The 14,327-nt window shown below is 41.8% G+C and overlaps 1 protein-coding gene across 2 annotated transcripts in view; it reads left to right on the top strand.

The window, feature by feature from the left end:
- The window catches only part of SLC27A6 (solute carrier family 27 member 6), a 72,936-nt gene that overhangs the window by 27,795 nt on the left and 30,814 nt on the right, over positions 1-14,327 (top strand). For both annotated transcript variants that reach the window (XM_077462138.1, XM_077462137.1), the window contains exons 5-7: positions 1,069-1,193; positions 9,978-10,172; positions 13,319-13,409. In XM_077462138.1, coding sequence (XP_077318264.1) covers positions 1,069-1,193; positions 9,978-10,172; positions 13,319-13,409 — 411 coding nt within the window. The remainder of the gene's footprint in view (positions 1-1,068; positions 1,194-9,977; positions 10,173-13,318; positions 13,410-14,327) is intronic.

Genomic DNA, 14,327 nt, shown 5'->3' with positions numbered 1-14,327 from the left:
GGTGCAGGAGTATTGGCAGTGCAGGCACCCAGCTCTGCCACATTAAGGTGGAGAGAATCATTTCTAAACACTGTGTAAGATCTAAGGCTAGGTTCACAATTATGTAGTTGCCCACAGCTGTATTTGCGCAGTCACAGCAGCCCAAATAGGTTGCTACACCTGCAGAATATGCATGGAAACACTTGGTGTTATGTGTTTTTGCACACAGGAATATGCATGGGGATGCCATTATCAATTAATGGCACCTCCTTGCGCTTGCGTGTTTTTGCTACTGGTGGGGGAATGCATGTGATTTACACACATTCTCCTACCTTAAATAGTGTGGGTCTAGTCTTAGTTACAACCTAAAGCTCGCATACAGCTTCTTTTCCTTCTTGCCAGCAAACAGAGGAGTAGGAGAGAATCAGGAAATAAGTACAAGCTACTGCAGGAACCACCATTAACTATTGACCTTCAACTACAGAAAGGTTCAAAATGTGAAGCCCTGAGCCAGTAGCCAGGCCTTAAGAGTTACTTGCCACCAGTTGTCCCACCCAACCCCTCCCCTGCTCTGCTCCACCCCTAAACACACCCTCTTAAATTGTCTCATGAAATTACACTGTTAAATGTTTTATGCAGAATGAAGTTCCAAAAATAAATATTACCAACAACTTTAACAATATTAACATTAACATAAAGCATATCAGTACCCATCAGTGCAGCCTCACTGTGCCCATCAAATGTAGCTTTATGGTGCCCATCGTTGCAGCCTCACTGTGCCCATCTTTGCAGCCTCACTGTTCCCATCAATACAGACTCCCCATGGATGATGGCTTGCACACACGCAACGGGCATCTCCCGCTGTGTGTCATGGAGTTGGGTCTGTGTTCAGTGCTGTAGCAAGGTCCCGCCCCCCTAGACCGGCTTTTGAGATACTGTATGTCCTGCACGAAGAAGAACAGGTTCACTTTTTAAATATAAAGTCATGAGCACTGTTCTGTTGACAACATTCTCTTGCTTTTAAACATATGATGTTCACTTGATGATGATTGCAATTTTAAATGTATGATGTTTAAATATTTTATGCAGGTGCAACATGTGTACTAAGGAAGAAGTTTTCAGCAAGTCAGTTTTGGATTGACTGCAAAAAGAACAATGTTACAGTGTTCCAGTACATTGGTGAACTCTGCCGATACTTATGTAAACAGCCTGTGGTAAGTTGAAATATGCATGTGTACTAGCTACATAAATAGAACAGAGCAATAAGATAAATTTAGGAATGATATACTGTACTTAGAAATGAACTTAAGAAACATTTATTCCTGCCATAGGCTCCATTCACACTTGAGCATTATGTAGCTTGACAAACCAAAGCTACATGAGCTACTTTTGTGACAGAATCGGACACTTTTGGCCACACAAACTTGAATGGGAACTCCTGAAAATGTGCAAATTGGTTTTTGTGTCCTTTTTCAGGCTTTTTTAGCTAGTAAAAACTGGTCTCCTCCCCCTAGTGCTTTTCATTGGCTAAAACAAAAACTGCCTGAAGAATGAGACAAACCATTTAACACTGACAAGGATTTTTGTAATATTATTCATTTAGTTAAAACGGTTATCCCACGAGGAAATAAATCCAGTTGATGGCAACTGCTTAGAAAACATTAGCTGGAGTTGGGTTCTAATTGTGGTAGTCAATTGGGTAAAGTAATTTTTACATCTAGCTGTCCATTCATTGGGCATCACATTAACAAAATTTCAAGATCCATGGTGTGCTTGCGAAAATGTGCATTGATCCGTTATGTATACGGTATATGGCTGGTAGTCGCTGCAGCACCTGCTACCGACGAGCCCTATTTCCAAAAAGTTGTGCGATGGGAATATAGACAAGCTTCCTGCACAGGGCTCTATGCCCAGCCCCATTCAGCTGTCTGCCAAGATACTAGAGGTATCAGTACCAAATATGGCAATGCCCATATTTGGGAAATTTAAAAGCTCACAGTAGAGACCTGATGGGGGAAGTAGTCCCCAATGGGGCATAGCCTGTTGGGTGGGTAGAGCCTAATTGCAAACAAGATACTAGTTTCCCATCAGGTCTGCTTGCTTCTTATTGGCAGTGGTAGTGGGCAGATTAAAAAAATGCTATAATAGCTGCTATGGCTCTGCCCACTGGTGTGCCCGGTCAGCCAATATTAAGGCGGTTTAGATGGGGAACTGGTCACTCTGTTCCAAATAGACTCTGTCGGGTACATGAATCTGGCAGTAATACTGCCAATTTTAAGGTGAAAGCACGACAGAATTCTAAAGGGTATCTTTGTTTTTTTATGTAAAATGTATGTGCTATTTTGATAAACATTATTATTGTGAATCAAACGATTTTCTGTATCTGTAACAGATTTTCTGCAAAACATCTAAAACACATTTATCAACCAATTTTAACAAATCAAGTCTGAAAGAATTTGAACCCAGTTAGACTGGACGAAATATGTAGGTGTCTGTTTTCTGCCAGCTGCCTTTACTGAAAGCATATCTTTGTTGCCTTCTGCTAGTAATATAGAATATTGCTGTGTATTCAGGAATGTTGCCAACTCCCGCTCAGTGAGCTATGCTTCTGCTCTCACAGCTATGTATGGTAGGGGAGTGTGAAAAAGATATTCATTCACATAAAAATCATGTTTATCAGAGCTCAAATTTGCTAATAGCTGATTTGTTTGCATTAGGAAATGTGTGAAACTTATGAAGGCTTAGAATAACCTTGCAGATGATTTTGAAAACTGAAGGAACAATAAAACTGTTACCAACACCAACTGATCAGACCCCTTTTCAATATCTTTAATCTTTTGATTGACCTTTTTTTTTTAAACAACTCATTAAGGCCCCTTTCACACGGGGTGGATCAGTAATGATCCACCCCGTGATGATCCGCTCGCTCAGCGGGGATCGCTCCGTTGTCCCCGCTGAGCTGGCGGCGGACAGGGCGGTCTCCGCACACTGTGCAGGGACCGCCCTGTCAGCTCTCCGCTCTCCTCTATGGGGATCGGATGAGCACGGACCGTCTGCAGAATCGGACAGTAGCAGAGGCGGACAATAGCGGGTGTCTGCGGATGTTCATCCGCAGACACCCGCTATCCCATAGGGATGCATGTATGTCCGTATTTCATCCGTGAACGGATGGATGAAATACGGACATACTGTCTGCATGTGTGAAAGGGACCTAACAAGTGAACCTAAAGTATATGAAAAATAAATGGGCAAAACATTTTGAGTATAGAAAAAATGGGTAGAGATGTTCCATGCTGATGGCAGATAGTGTGATAATATAAGGGCTGCTGCCTCCACTGAGACCACTACATAGGTAGGGTCTAATGTGAAGGATTAAGAGGGATAGTGGGTATGGCGCTGCTCTTAAACGTGTGTGTGTGTGTGTGTGTGTGTTATGAAAAGTGTTGCGTGTTATATGCGACCAAATCTAAATAAAATAACAAACTCACTGATGCTGATAAAATGATTAATTTTAAGCCATATAATCCTTACACATTGACCTCATGTTATATACCGTAAGTTATATGCTGGCAATAAAGTGGCAAGTGTTAATTGAAAATACACACGACCTCTGCAAAAAATGAATACACGAATGCCGCGTACACATGACCGGACTTTTCGACAGAAAAGGTCTGACGGAACGAATCTGTCAGAAAATTTGATCGTGTGTGGGCTCCATCGGACCTTTGCTGTCCAAAAATCTGTCGGACTTTAGTAATAGAACATGTTTCAAATTTTTCTGCTGGAACTCCGCCGGACCCAGTTCCTATGGAGAAATCCGCTCGTCTGTATGCTAGTCCGATGGACGAAAACCGACGCTAAGGCAGCTATTAGCTACTGGCTATGAACTTCCTTATGCTAGTCCGGTTGCACATCATCACGTTCTAATCCATCGGACTGAAAGTCCGTCGGAACTCCGCCGAAAGTCTGTTGGGAAGACCGTCGGAACTAGTCTGCCGGAAAGTCCAGTAGTGTGTACACGGCATAACTCGCAATAATTTTTTTTATGGTGAAAAAAGACCAGTCCCTAAATGGTTAGATACTGATGTGTGGAGCAGTCCATATTGATAAAATCAAATTCAGTGGAATAAAAAATTAATTGTGACAGGTTCGCTTTATTTGTGCTGGTAATGAATCGGGGCAGGTGTTCCACTTCCCCTAAGCTCCCACACTCACTGGAGAGCTCTCCCTCAAGGGGGTATTTAGCATTCACAGCCTGTACTGTTATATGGTAGGACACAGACCCACGCTTGGAATACTCCTTTGCTCCTTCAAGCAGTTGGTCCCTTTTTTCTCAGTAATACGTAGAAGAGAAATAACATCCCATAGCGCAATAACATTTATTTCATAAAAACATTTGGGCATGCACTTACATTCGGTTGATAAATCAAAAGCAGGAAGTTCGGGACGCTCGCGCGCTCCATAGACCAAAACGGGAAGTGATGCAATCATGCTAGAAGTGTGAGTGTTGGAGCTTAGGGGGAGCATGGAGTGGAACACCTGCACTGATTCATTACCAGCAGGGATAAAGGGCACCTGTCACTATTATTTTTCATTACATTGAATTTGATTTTATTAATATGGACTGATCCACACATCAGTATCTAACCATTTATGGAATGGTCTTTTTCCACCATAAAAATGTATTGGGTGTTTATTCACTATTGCAGGGATTGTGTGTATTTTCAATTAACACTTGGCACTTTGTCACCAGCATATAACTTACTATATGTAACATGAGGTCAATGTGGATGTATTATATGGCTTTACACTAATCACTTCATCAGCATCAGTGAGTTTTTTTTAGTTTAAATTGGTTGCACATAGCATGCAGCACTTTTCATAACACACACATGTTTAAGGGCAGCGCCATACCCACTATCCCTCTTAAAACATTTTGTGTATTATGACATAGGGTAGTTAGCTCTTGTGGTACATGGATTTTTATACAGTGAATCCACAGCTGACAGGAACTATATTTAAGGGGCCTGGTAGCCAACTTTTATTAAAACTGCAGAAAACAAAAACGTCCAACATAGTTTCCCATTCAGGGCAACTTCTCCATCTTCAGCAGAATATAAACACGTCACCTGGCTCATAAGCTTACTCAGCTTCAAGTGCAGTACCACGCTGTACCTCTTACTAGTCTCTATGACTGTGTTGTCCAGCTCTCCTGGATACTTGGCTCTCTACTCTTTAGTCGCAGCTTCCTGCAGCACAGCTCACTTCTGGCCTATGGATTGTGGTTCTCCTGACATCCTGATAGGAGCCAACCTGACTCCTGGAACGAGGCTTGCTGTCTCATGGCTTCTGTCTGGACTCCTCTGACCCCTCAATGAGAGCCTCTGTCTCCTGGATGGGGCCCCTTGGCCCCTGGGTGAGACCCGTGGTTTAAAAACTCTTAGCTATCCTCAGACCTCAGCCTCAACCTCAGAAAGACTACTAAATATCACTTTTATTTTATTGATAATCTTAGACTGTTACCTTAAATTAGAAGTTTATCCCTATTACAGCATATATTTTTCTGAAAAATAAGTACATAGGGAAGTGATCAAAGATACACAAAAGATGGTCATAACCACCTCTCCAACTCCAGTAATGGGTTAAAGAATATGTAAATCCAAAATGTCATATTCCTGATATGTGCCTGCTGTACCTTGTACTTGTATGAAAAAGTATTCTGTTCTTTGTATTTCTTCCTTTGTGTGGAACACCTGGTGTTCCTGCCAGTCCCTCTGCTTTCCTATCAAAAACTGCCCACACTAGGTATGAGAGCACAGCATGGTCAGTTCTCTAGCTGTGCTGGGAATTCCTCCAATGATCAAACTTGTCCTGACACACATCCCCTGCACAGCCATTCAGTGAGAAGATCAGCACGCTGCCGTTTCTCCTCCTGCAGAATTTATGCAGCTGAGAACAGGAGGTTATTTGATCACAAATGAAAGAGGGGATATTAAAAAAATAAAAAAGTATTTATAATGTTTTAAACAGACCTAAGTATATAACGACCCTGCACACCAGCCAGGTTGCAGGCGTCCAGTAAAATCCGCACACAGGATTGGATGTTCTGACCCTGTGTCTGGCTTTTACTAGATGCCTACAACCTGACCGAGTACACAGGTGTGCAGGGTTGTTATCTACTTAGGTCTGTATAAAATATTATAAATACCCTTTTTTTTTTTTTTTTTTTTTTTATCCCCTCTTTCATCTGTGATCAAATAACATCCTGTTCTCAGCTGCATAATTTCTGGAGGAGGAGAAACAGCAGAATGCTGATCTTCTCACTTAATGGCTGTGCAGGGGATGTGTGTCAGGACAAGTCTGATCATTGGAGGAATTCCCAGCACAGCTAGAGGACTGATCATGCTGTGCTCTCATGGTACAGCAGGCACATATCAGGAATATGACATTTTGGATTTACATATTCTTTAACCCATTACTGGAGTTGGAGAGGTCGTTATGACCACCTTTTTGTGCATCTTTGATCACTTCCCTATATACTTATTTTTCAGAAAAATATATGCTGTAATAGGGATAAACTTCTAATTTAAGGTAACAGTCTAAGATTATCAATACAATAAAAGTGGTATTTAGTTGTCTTTCCAAGGTTGTTTGTTTAGGATCGAATAATACATAAGTGATGTTAACTGTTGATTTTGAATTTGTTTTCCTGGGATGTTAGTGATGTTCGCTTTGGTGTACCATTTCATATATCTAAAAGTGAACATTAGCTATTAGATTTCCTTTATTTAAACATATAATTGTATTAGTTGCCATGAATAACAGATATACTAAGTCTTCATTTAGCGTGTTTTGCATAGATGAGCCTAATCCCGCATACACACGACCGGACTTTTTGACAGCAAAGGTCCGACGGAACGAGTCCGTCGGACAATTCGATGGTGTGTGGGCTCCATCGGACCTTTGCTTGCCAAAAATCTGGTGGACTTTAGAAATAGAATATGTTTTAAATTTTTCCACTGGAACTCCGCCGGACTGAGAAATTTGTTCGTGTGTACGCTAGTCCGACGGGCAAAAACCAAAGCTAGGGCAGCTATTGGCTACTGGCTATGAACTTATTCTAGTCTGGTCGTACGTCATCACGTACGAATCCATCGGACTTTGGTGTGATTGTGTGTGACCAAGTCCGTTCATTCGGAAAGTCAGTCGGAACTCTGCCAAAAGTCAGTCGGAAAGACTGTCTGACCTAGTCCCTCGAAGTCCGGTCGTGTGTACACGGCATAAAGATATGGTTTAATTGTTTTCCATCTATTCATCTGTTTGAGACTTGTGTATAGGTTCAAATACTCCTTAATGGATTGTCTGTTATTGTTATGAAAAATGCACCACACAGAGCTCAAAACCATTACTTGACCAAAAGTCAAGAACTACATGGTCTTAATGGTAGTCTGGGCCAGGAAATCAGGCCCAGGTCATCCAATATACTGTAGAAACATTAATGAATATTTTATGTTAAAAGTCAATAAGTGGTTGGTGGACAGTCATGATGAAAGATCTCCAGTTTAGCAAGGAAATGATTTAAAATTCCAAGCCAACGCACCATTGTGTTCCAATTATGTGGATGAATGCAATCTTGCTGTGGGTTATATGGCTTTGTGTACATCCTTCTTGCTTATTAGGCTTGTCATTTTTATAAGTGCCAACTGCCAAGTGACATACATTGCCAAATAAGAGAGCCCTGAAGATATACTAACAAGGTGAAGCATGTGGAACAAAGTGTCATCAAGTTGGAATTAAAAATTCCAAGCAAAAGACTAAGGCTTACAGTTTGTGTGTGTTAATACAAGTTAAATAGATCTGAAAAGCAGATAGAGGTAGAATTTGTGTAATCACAACAAAGTACAGTGCAGAGTATGAAGTTTAAATCGAGTTCCAAGAAGATCTAGGACAGGGTCATATTGTGCATTTGACCCTGTCCTAGATCTTGTTGTAACTCTGACAATTTTTTTTTTTGTTTTAGGGTCAAAGGTTGAATCTACCCACAATGTATCCAGTTTTTGTAGATGCTTGCAAGTTAGACCACCTGAGAGTTCTATATCTCTAGGAGGCTATGTTGATGAGACCTTTAGCCACTGAAAGCGCTTGTAAATCCTTGCTATTTTTTAAATAAAAATCACACACATGCCTATACTTGCCTGCTCTGTGCAATGGTTTTGCACAGAGCAGCACCAATCCTCTTCTTCTGGGGTCCCCTGCCAGCGCTCCAAGCTCCTTCTCTTTATAGGGTGGGCCCATGAAATGCTGCTTTCCGTGGGGGCACCCGTGTGTCCAATGACACAGACAGCAGGATGTGGCCCAGCCCCCCGCTCCCGTGTCCAAGATTTTGTGATGTAGCGGGAGCTATTATGAATCTGTCCAATGAGGAGAGCGACAGCAGCTGAAGCCGCTGCGCTCCTGCACATTGGTGGATCGGATCCTGATCGGGCTTGGTTAAGGGTGGTCTGGGGGGCAGCTGCAATACGGAAGGTTTATAGAATGCATTAAGGTGAAAAACTTTAAGGCTTTAAATTCTTTGATCTTCACATATATACACTCAATGAGATGATTTATGTATTCATTTTAAGACTGTAAAGGGAGGTGCTGAAAACCTCCAACTCCACTCTCACTTTTGGGTGGGTTGACCCCTTAGATATATGCAACATAAATACTGGACGAAAACACAACAATTAAAGTGGCATTAAAGGCTAATTGTGTGTCGTTATAAAAAAAAATGTCAAATACTTGCCTGATCTGTGCAGTGATTTTGCACAGACCAGTCCTGGGCCTCCCCTTCTTGGGGTCACCTATCGGTGCTCCTGACCCCTCCCTCCTGCTAAATGCCCCCACAGCAAGCAGCTTGCTATTGGGGCACCAGCAGGCTCACTCCCCAGCTGCTGCTCTGCGTCCCCATTCAGACACAGAGCACAGATTGGCCCCATTTGCACGCTGGCTGTGATTAACCGTAGCAGGAACTCCCACTGCTCTCTCAGCCAATGAGGAGGCAGAGACCCTGAACAACAGCCAGTGCTCTCGTGCACATCTCTGGATTGAGATAGGGCTCAGGTGAGTATTAGGTGGGTGTGGAGGAGGGGGCTATTGGTGCACACAGAAGGTTTTTGTCCTTTAAGGTCAAAAACCTTGAGCCTTTAGACCCACTGTAAATGTAAATCAGTAATCTTAAAAAAATTAAATAAAAAAAAAAAAAAAAAAGTAAAAGGCCAGCCACATTTTGGTGTTCTTAATTGAAGCTGAATGTGAAACATAAAATTCTCTCTTGCAGTGGGGCTGTCCCTACACTGCAATGGTTAAATGTTCATTTATGTCTAAGTAACTGGGAAAAGCATTGCACTTGGCTGATCCTTCACTCCCCCAGGCTGTTCTGCACTGCAAGTCTGGTCCCCACAGCCTCTTCTCCCCTGTGCTCTGGCGGTCAGCTGCCTTCTGACATCCTCACGATCAATGCAGGGTCCATAGCCCTGCATTGGACATGAGGATGCTGAGAAACAGTTCACCACCTGAACAACCCGTGAGTGCTGTCTACCAGGGAGGGAAGGGATGGGTAAATAAAACTGCTTTTCCTGTCCCTTAGATATAAACAAGCATTTAACCTTTGCAATGTGTCCTAGAACCACTGCAAGGGAGGATCTTTACATTTTTCCTAGAGCTGGGCTTAGAGTTTTCAAGTTACAATAAAATTAAACATAGGTATTGATAAAGGGATATATAAAGTACAAGAACAATCAAGTACTTTAAACATGAATATATACGGTACCTGAACCAGATTTCTCAAACTGTAGAAAATTTAATTTAGACTTCATGGAATTGCAAATCAAATGGCAAAAGTAGCTACTGTACTTTATTTTAGTCCCACAAAGATGATTTTTTTTTCAGAAAAAAAAAAATGTTAAGCCCTATGTACATATTAATTTTATTTATTTATTTATTTATTTTCTTTTTAGAAAGAAGGGGAAAAAGATCATAAGGTCCGTATGGCTGTTGGTAATGGTGTTCGCAGTGATGTATGGAAAGAATTCATTGCAAGGTTTGGTAACATCAAGATGTGTGAGCTGTACGGAGCTACTGAAGGGAACATTTGTTTCATGAACCATACTGGAAAAATTGGATCTGTTGGGCGCACTGGTTTCTTTTATAAGGTAATGTACTGAAGATTTAGATGACATTTTCTTCTGCAGAGCATTGAAAAACACGATGTGTTTTGTTACAATTGATTTATAAGTGCAAAAAATACTGTTATGGGCACATTTACAGGGTTATTACAAGGAAAGGAATTGGCCCTCCTAGTTGTTTTGGGACTACAAAATGATTAGCCTTTGGGTGGATCTGATTAATTTAGCAAAAGAAATGGCTGACACATAAGCCTGGTACACACTAAGTTTCAGCGGGCTAAATGAAAACATTTTGTTTACCGATTCCGTTGTTAGTGCGTTGATCTCCCCTGCTAAGCTATTGTGTTCTGACAGGGGGACGGATTCCCCGCCCCGCTGGAACACACTGATCGGATGATGGTTTTCCAGCTTCTGACTTCCGACTTCTGTCAGAGAAGTTGTACACATGGGCTGAAACTGCACTTCTGGCACGTCAATCGTTTTGTTTTCTCTGTACTTGCAGGGCCTTTAACCACTTGGCCAATTCACAAATTTTGTAGGGAGAAAAATGACTCTTTGATGAATTTTATTGAAGAAAAATACAATAGAATACACTTTTTTTCGAGTTAAATATTAAAGATGGTGTTACGCTGAGTAAATGGATACCAAACACCTCTCACTCTAAAATTGCATACACCCGTGGAACAATTGCCAAACTGATACGTTAAATGATCCATATGTGACGCTTTAAAAGTCTTTACAGTTTACAAATTACACAGGAGGTCTGGCCCTAGAATTATTGCTCTCACTTTGATGTTTGAAAGAGAAGGAAAAAAGCCACTATTGTTTGGACTTTAAAGGCACGTACAATAGTCAAATAAGATAAAATAATTTTTTATTTTAATAAGTGTAAAAGTATAACAATCAAAAGAGGGTAAGTAATCATTTGATTTTGATTGTTATACTTTTACACTTTATTAAAATAAAAAAATATTTTATCCTATCTGACTATTGTACGTGCCTTTAAAGTCTAAACAATAGGGGTTTTTTTCCTTCTCTTTTTGTCGATATAGGATGTGGCACAACACCATTGCACAGTAATGCCGAATTCGATTTTTATTCTCACGTTGATGTTTGTGATGATACCTCACATGTGTGGTGTGATCCTTGTTTAAATATGTGTGCGGGACCTATGTGTTTTTGCATGTGAGCACAGGGGTGCTTTAACCACTTTCTGCCCATACTATAGCCGAAAGACGGCTATAGCGTGGGCTTCCAGTGACGTCCATAGCCATCATCCTGTGATAGTGCTGCTCGCGTGCCTCTCTCTCTGATCATCGAGTCCTTCAGATTTGGCTGATCACCGAACAGGGTCAAGGGTCATGTGATCCGCTGTCAGTCAATGACAGCTGATCATGGAAGTAACAGAAGCCGCTTCATCAGTGCAGCCTCCTGTGAAGGAGAAAAATTACCTGTTTGCACAATTTTAGAACAAACTATGAAATTTTTTTTTTGTGGTGTGTGTGTGTGTGGGGTTTTTTATTTTTTTATTTTTTTCGGTCTTTGTTTCTTTAGCAAAAATAAAAAAAAACCTGTGATGATTAAATACCACCAAAAGACAGTTTATTTGTGTGAAAAAATTATAAAAATTAAGTTTGGGTACAGTATTGCAATGACCGTGCAATTGTAATTCAAAGTACGACAGCGCTGAAATCTGAAAATTAGCCTGGGCAGGAAGGAGGTATAATTGCCCAGTTTTTTTTTTCATTGTCCCTTTCTTCGTTTTTTTTTTTCAACTTTATTGCTTTTAAAAGGGATGAACATCCATAGTTATAGCATGGGCCATTGACAGGTCCTCCTTTATAGAGAAATCTGGGGTCTATATCTCTCACAAACAAATGGCCACCTCCCCCCACCTATAACTGGCCTTCACAGCAAGAAGCACGGGTAACCTCCATAGTAGAAGCACATGTATTATAATGGATAGAGAGCAGGTGAGCCTGGAGGTAGCCTACCCCTTCCTAAAGGCACAGGGGCACATTGGAGACCCCACATATAGCACGATTATATCTCTTCTCTGACCTCCTAAGCATAAACACTGACATTGTTGGATCAAATGCTGTAGGAAGTCCCCGAGTTACGGACACAACAGGGAATATAGTTTTGTTCATAAGTCGAAGTTGTTCATAAGTCGCAACACTGTAACTTCCGGTAGGAACAGTGCATTTGTAAGTGTAACTGCCACCTGTGCATGGATGTGGGATGTTCTGGGTGCTTGTTGTCTGTTATCTGGGGCATAGTACGGCAGTGTGGGATGTGTCCGGAGGTGCTGAAAAGGTATCCAACACCAGCTAGTGCACAAGTGGCTGGCATTTGAGGCCGTTCTTAAGTAGGAGTCATTCATAACTCGGGGACTGCCTATGCAAGCTGGTAACAGCTTGTAAATAAACAGGAAGTGATGAAATCCTCACACAGTGGGAGGATCAACATCAGTTCCCCTGGTTATGGCCCCAAACATAGCATTTGGAGCTGCTCACTCACACCTGCACACCTGTCAAATTAGGACCCACGGCTATGTTCATACAGCCGATGCAACCCAATAGAGGAACAGGAGGCTCTAGCCACACAAACAAACTGCACATTCACACTGTATGGACCAGAGAACCTGTGTGAATGAGCCCTTAATTTTCTAAATTACTTTGCAATTTTTTAACAACCCAATTGGGGTGGGGTGAAATACCAGGGGTCTAAACAGACCCCTGATGTCTCACTTTTAAGACAGAGAAAGTGACTGAGGACACAGAATCCTCAGTCCATTTCTCTGGAGAGTGAAAGAACAGGATGCACTATCTATTGGGGGGGGGGGGGGGGGGGGGTTGGCACACAGCAGTGCTTGGGTGGGGAGGGTGATCATTGTGGTGGGAGAGGAATTACTGGAACTGATCCCCCTGGAGTTCCCCCTGCAGCAACTAAAAGCCCATCAGCAGGGGATCAGTTTCAGTAACTGTCCATCTCCTGCCACACCGATCACCCTCCCTTTTTATATGTGCAGTCATTTATAGGATTTATATTTGTGTATAGATGATGCACTGACATAGTCTCTGTTTATCAAATAGCATATACATATTTTTATCATTACAACTTGAATATTTAATGAGCACTAGTAACTTTTATATCATTTATCTCATATACAGCTTGCATTTCCCTTTGAACTAATAAAATATGACATTCAGAAAGACGAACCAGCAAAAAATAAACATGGCTGGTGTGAAAGTGTCAAGAAAGGTAATCATTTTTTTCTTCTTAATTGTGCTTTCTTGAGAACATCCTATACTGTATTTATTTAAAGCTCAATTGTACATTAAAAAAATATATATATCAATGCAGGTTATAAAAACAGCACTATTTTTTTTGTCCAAAGTTCCTCTGACCCCAGCAGAAAATATCATTCCTGTCTGGAGGCTACATCTATAGACCACTGCAGTTAATGTGATAGTGGTGCCGTGCCGTGCCGTTCCACATGCTCCCTGCCTTGTCACCACTACAGTGTTAAAATGAGCAGGGAGATGAGCATTGAAGCTGCTTATAATGATGATGTCTTGTATTTAAAGTGGTTGTAAACCTAGACATGATGTAAGGACAACACATATCCCTCTATAGTGTGTACTGATGAATATAAGCTAAAAACAGAAACTGCAAACATTAAAAAAATCCTATTAATAGTATTATGCAGCATGAAACCAATAAATGTTTTGTGTGCAGAAAGACAAACTTAAAGGCAAGCTAGAGAATTTGGAAAGATAGAATGGACAAAAGAGGCAAGTTCAGCAATAGGCCAAAAATCTTAAAGAAGAAATAGAAGACGCTTCAGATACTAAGGCTAGGTTCACACTGATGCAGTGCGAGTTGAATCTGTTTTGCATTGCGATTTTTTTTTTTCCAGTATCAACTGCAGTGCCAAATTATGCGGTTCCCCTCTCCCCCTCCCTCTCTCCCCCTCCCTCTCTCCCCCTCCCTCTCTCCCCCTCCCTCTCTCCCCCTCCCTCTCTCCCCCTCCCTCTCCCCCCTCCCTCTCTCCCCCTCCCTCTCCCCCCCTCCCTCTCCCTCTCTCCCTCTCCCTCTCCCTCTCCCTCTCCCTCTCCCCCCTCTCCCTCTCCCCCTCTCCCTCTCCCTCTCCTCTCCCTCTCCCTCTCCCCCTCTCCC

This window comes from Lithobates pipiens, unplaced genomic scaffold, assembly GCF_037356315.1.
Source record: "Lithobates pipiens isolate NorthernLeopardFrog02 unplaced genomic scaffold, aLitPip1_a1.2 Scaffold_3, whole genome shotgun sequence".
In the NCBI taxonomy this organism is placed as follows: Eukaryota; Metazoa; Chordata; class Amphibia; order Anura; family Ranidae; genus Lithobates; species Lithobates pipiens.
The sequence above is the reverse complement of the archived record's forward strand: the minus strand, read 5'-3'. Positions and strand labels throughout refer to the sequence as shown.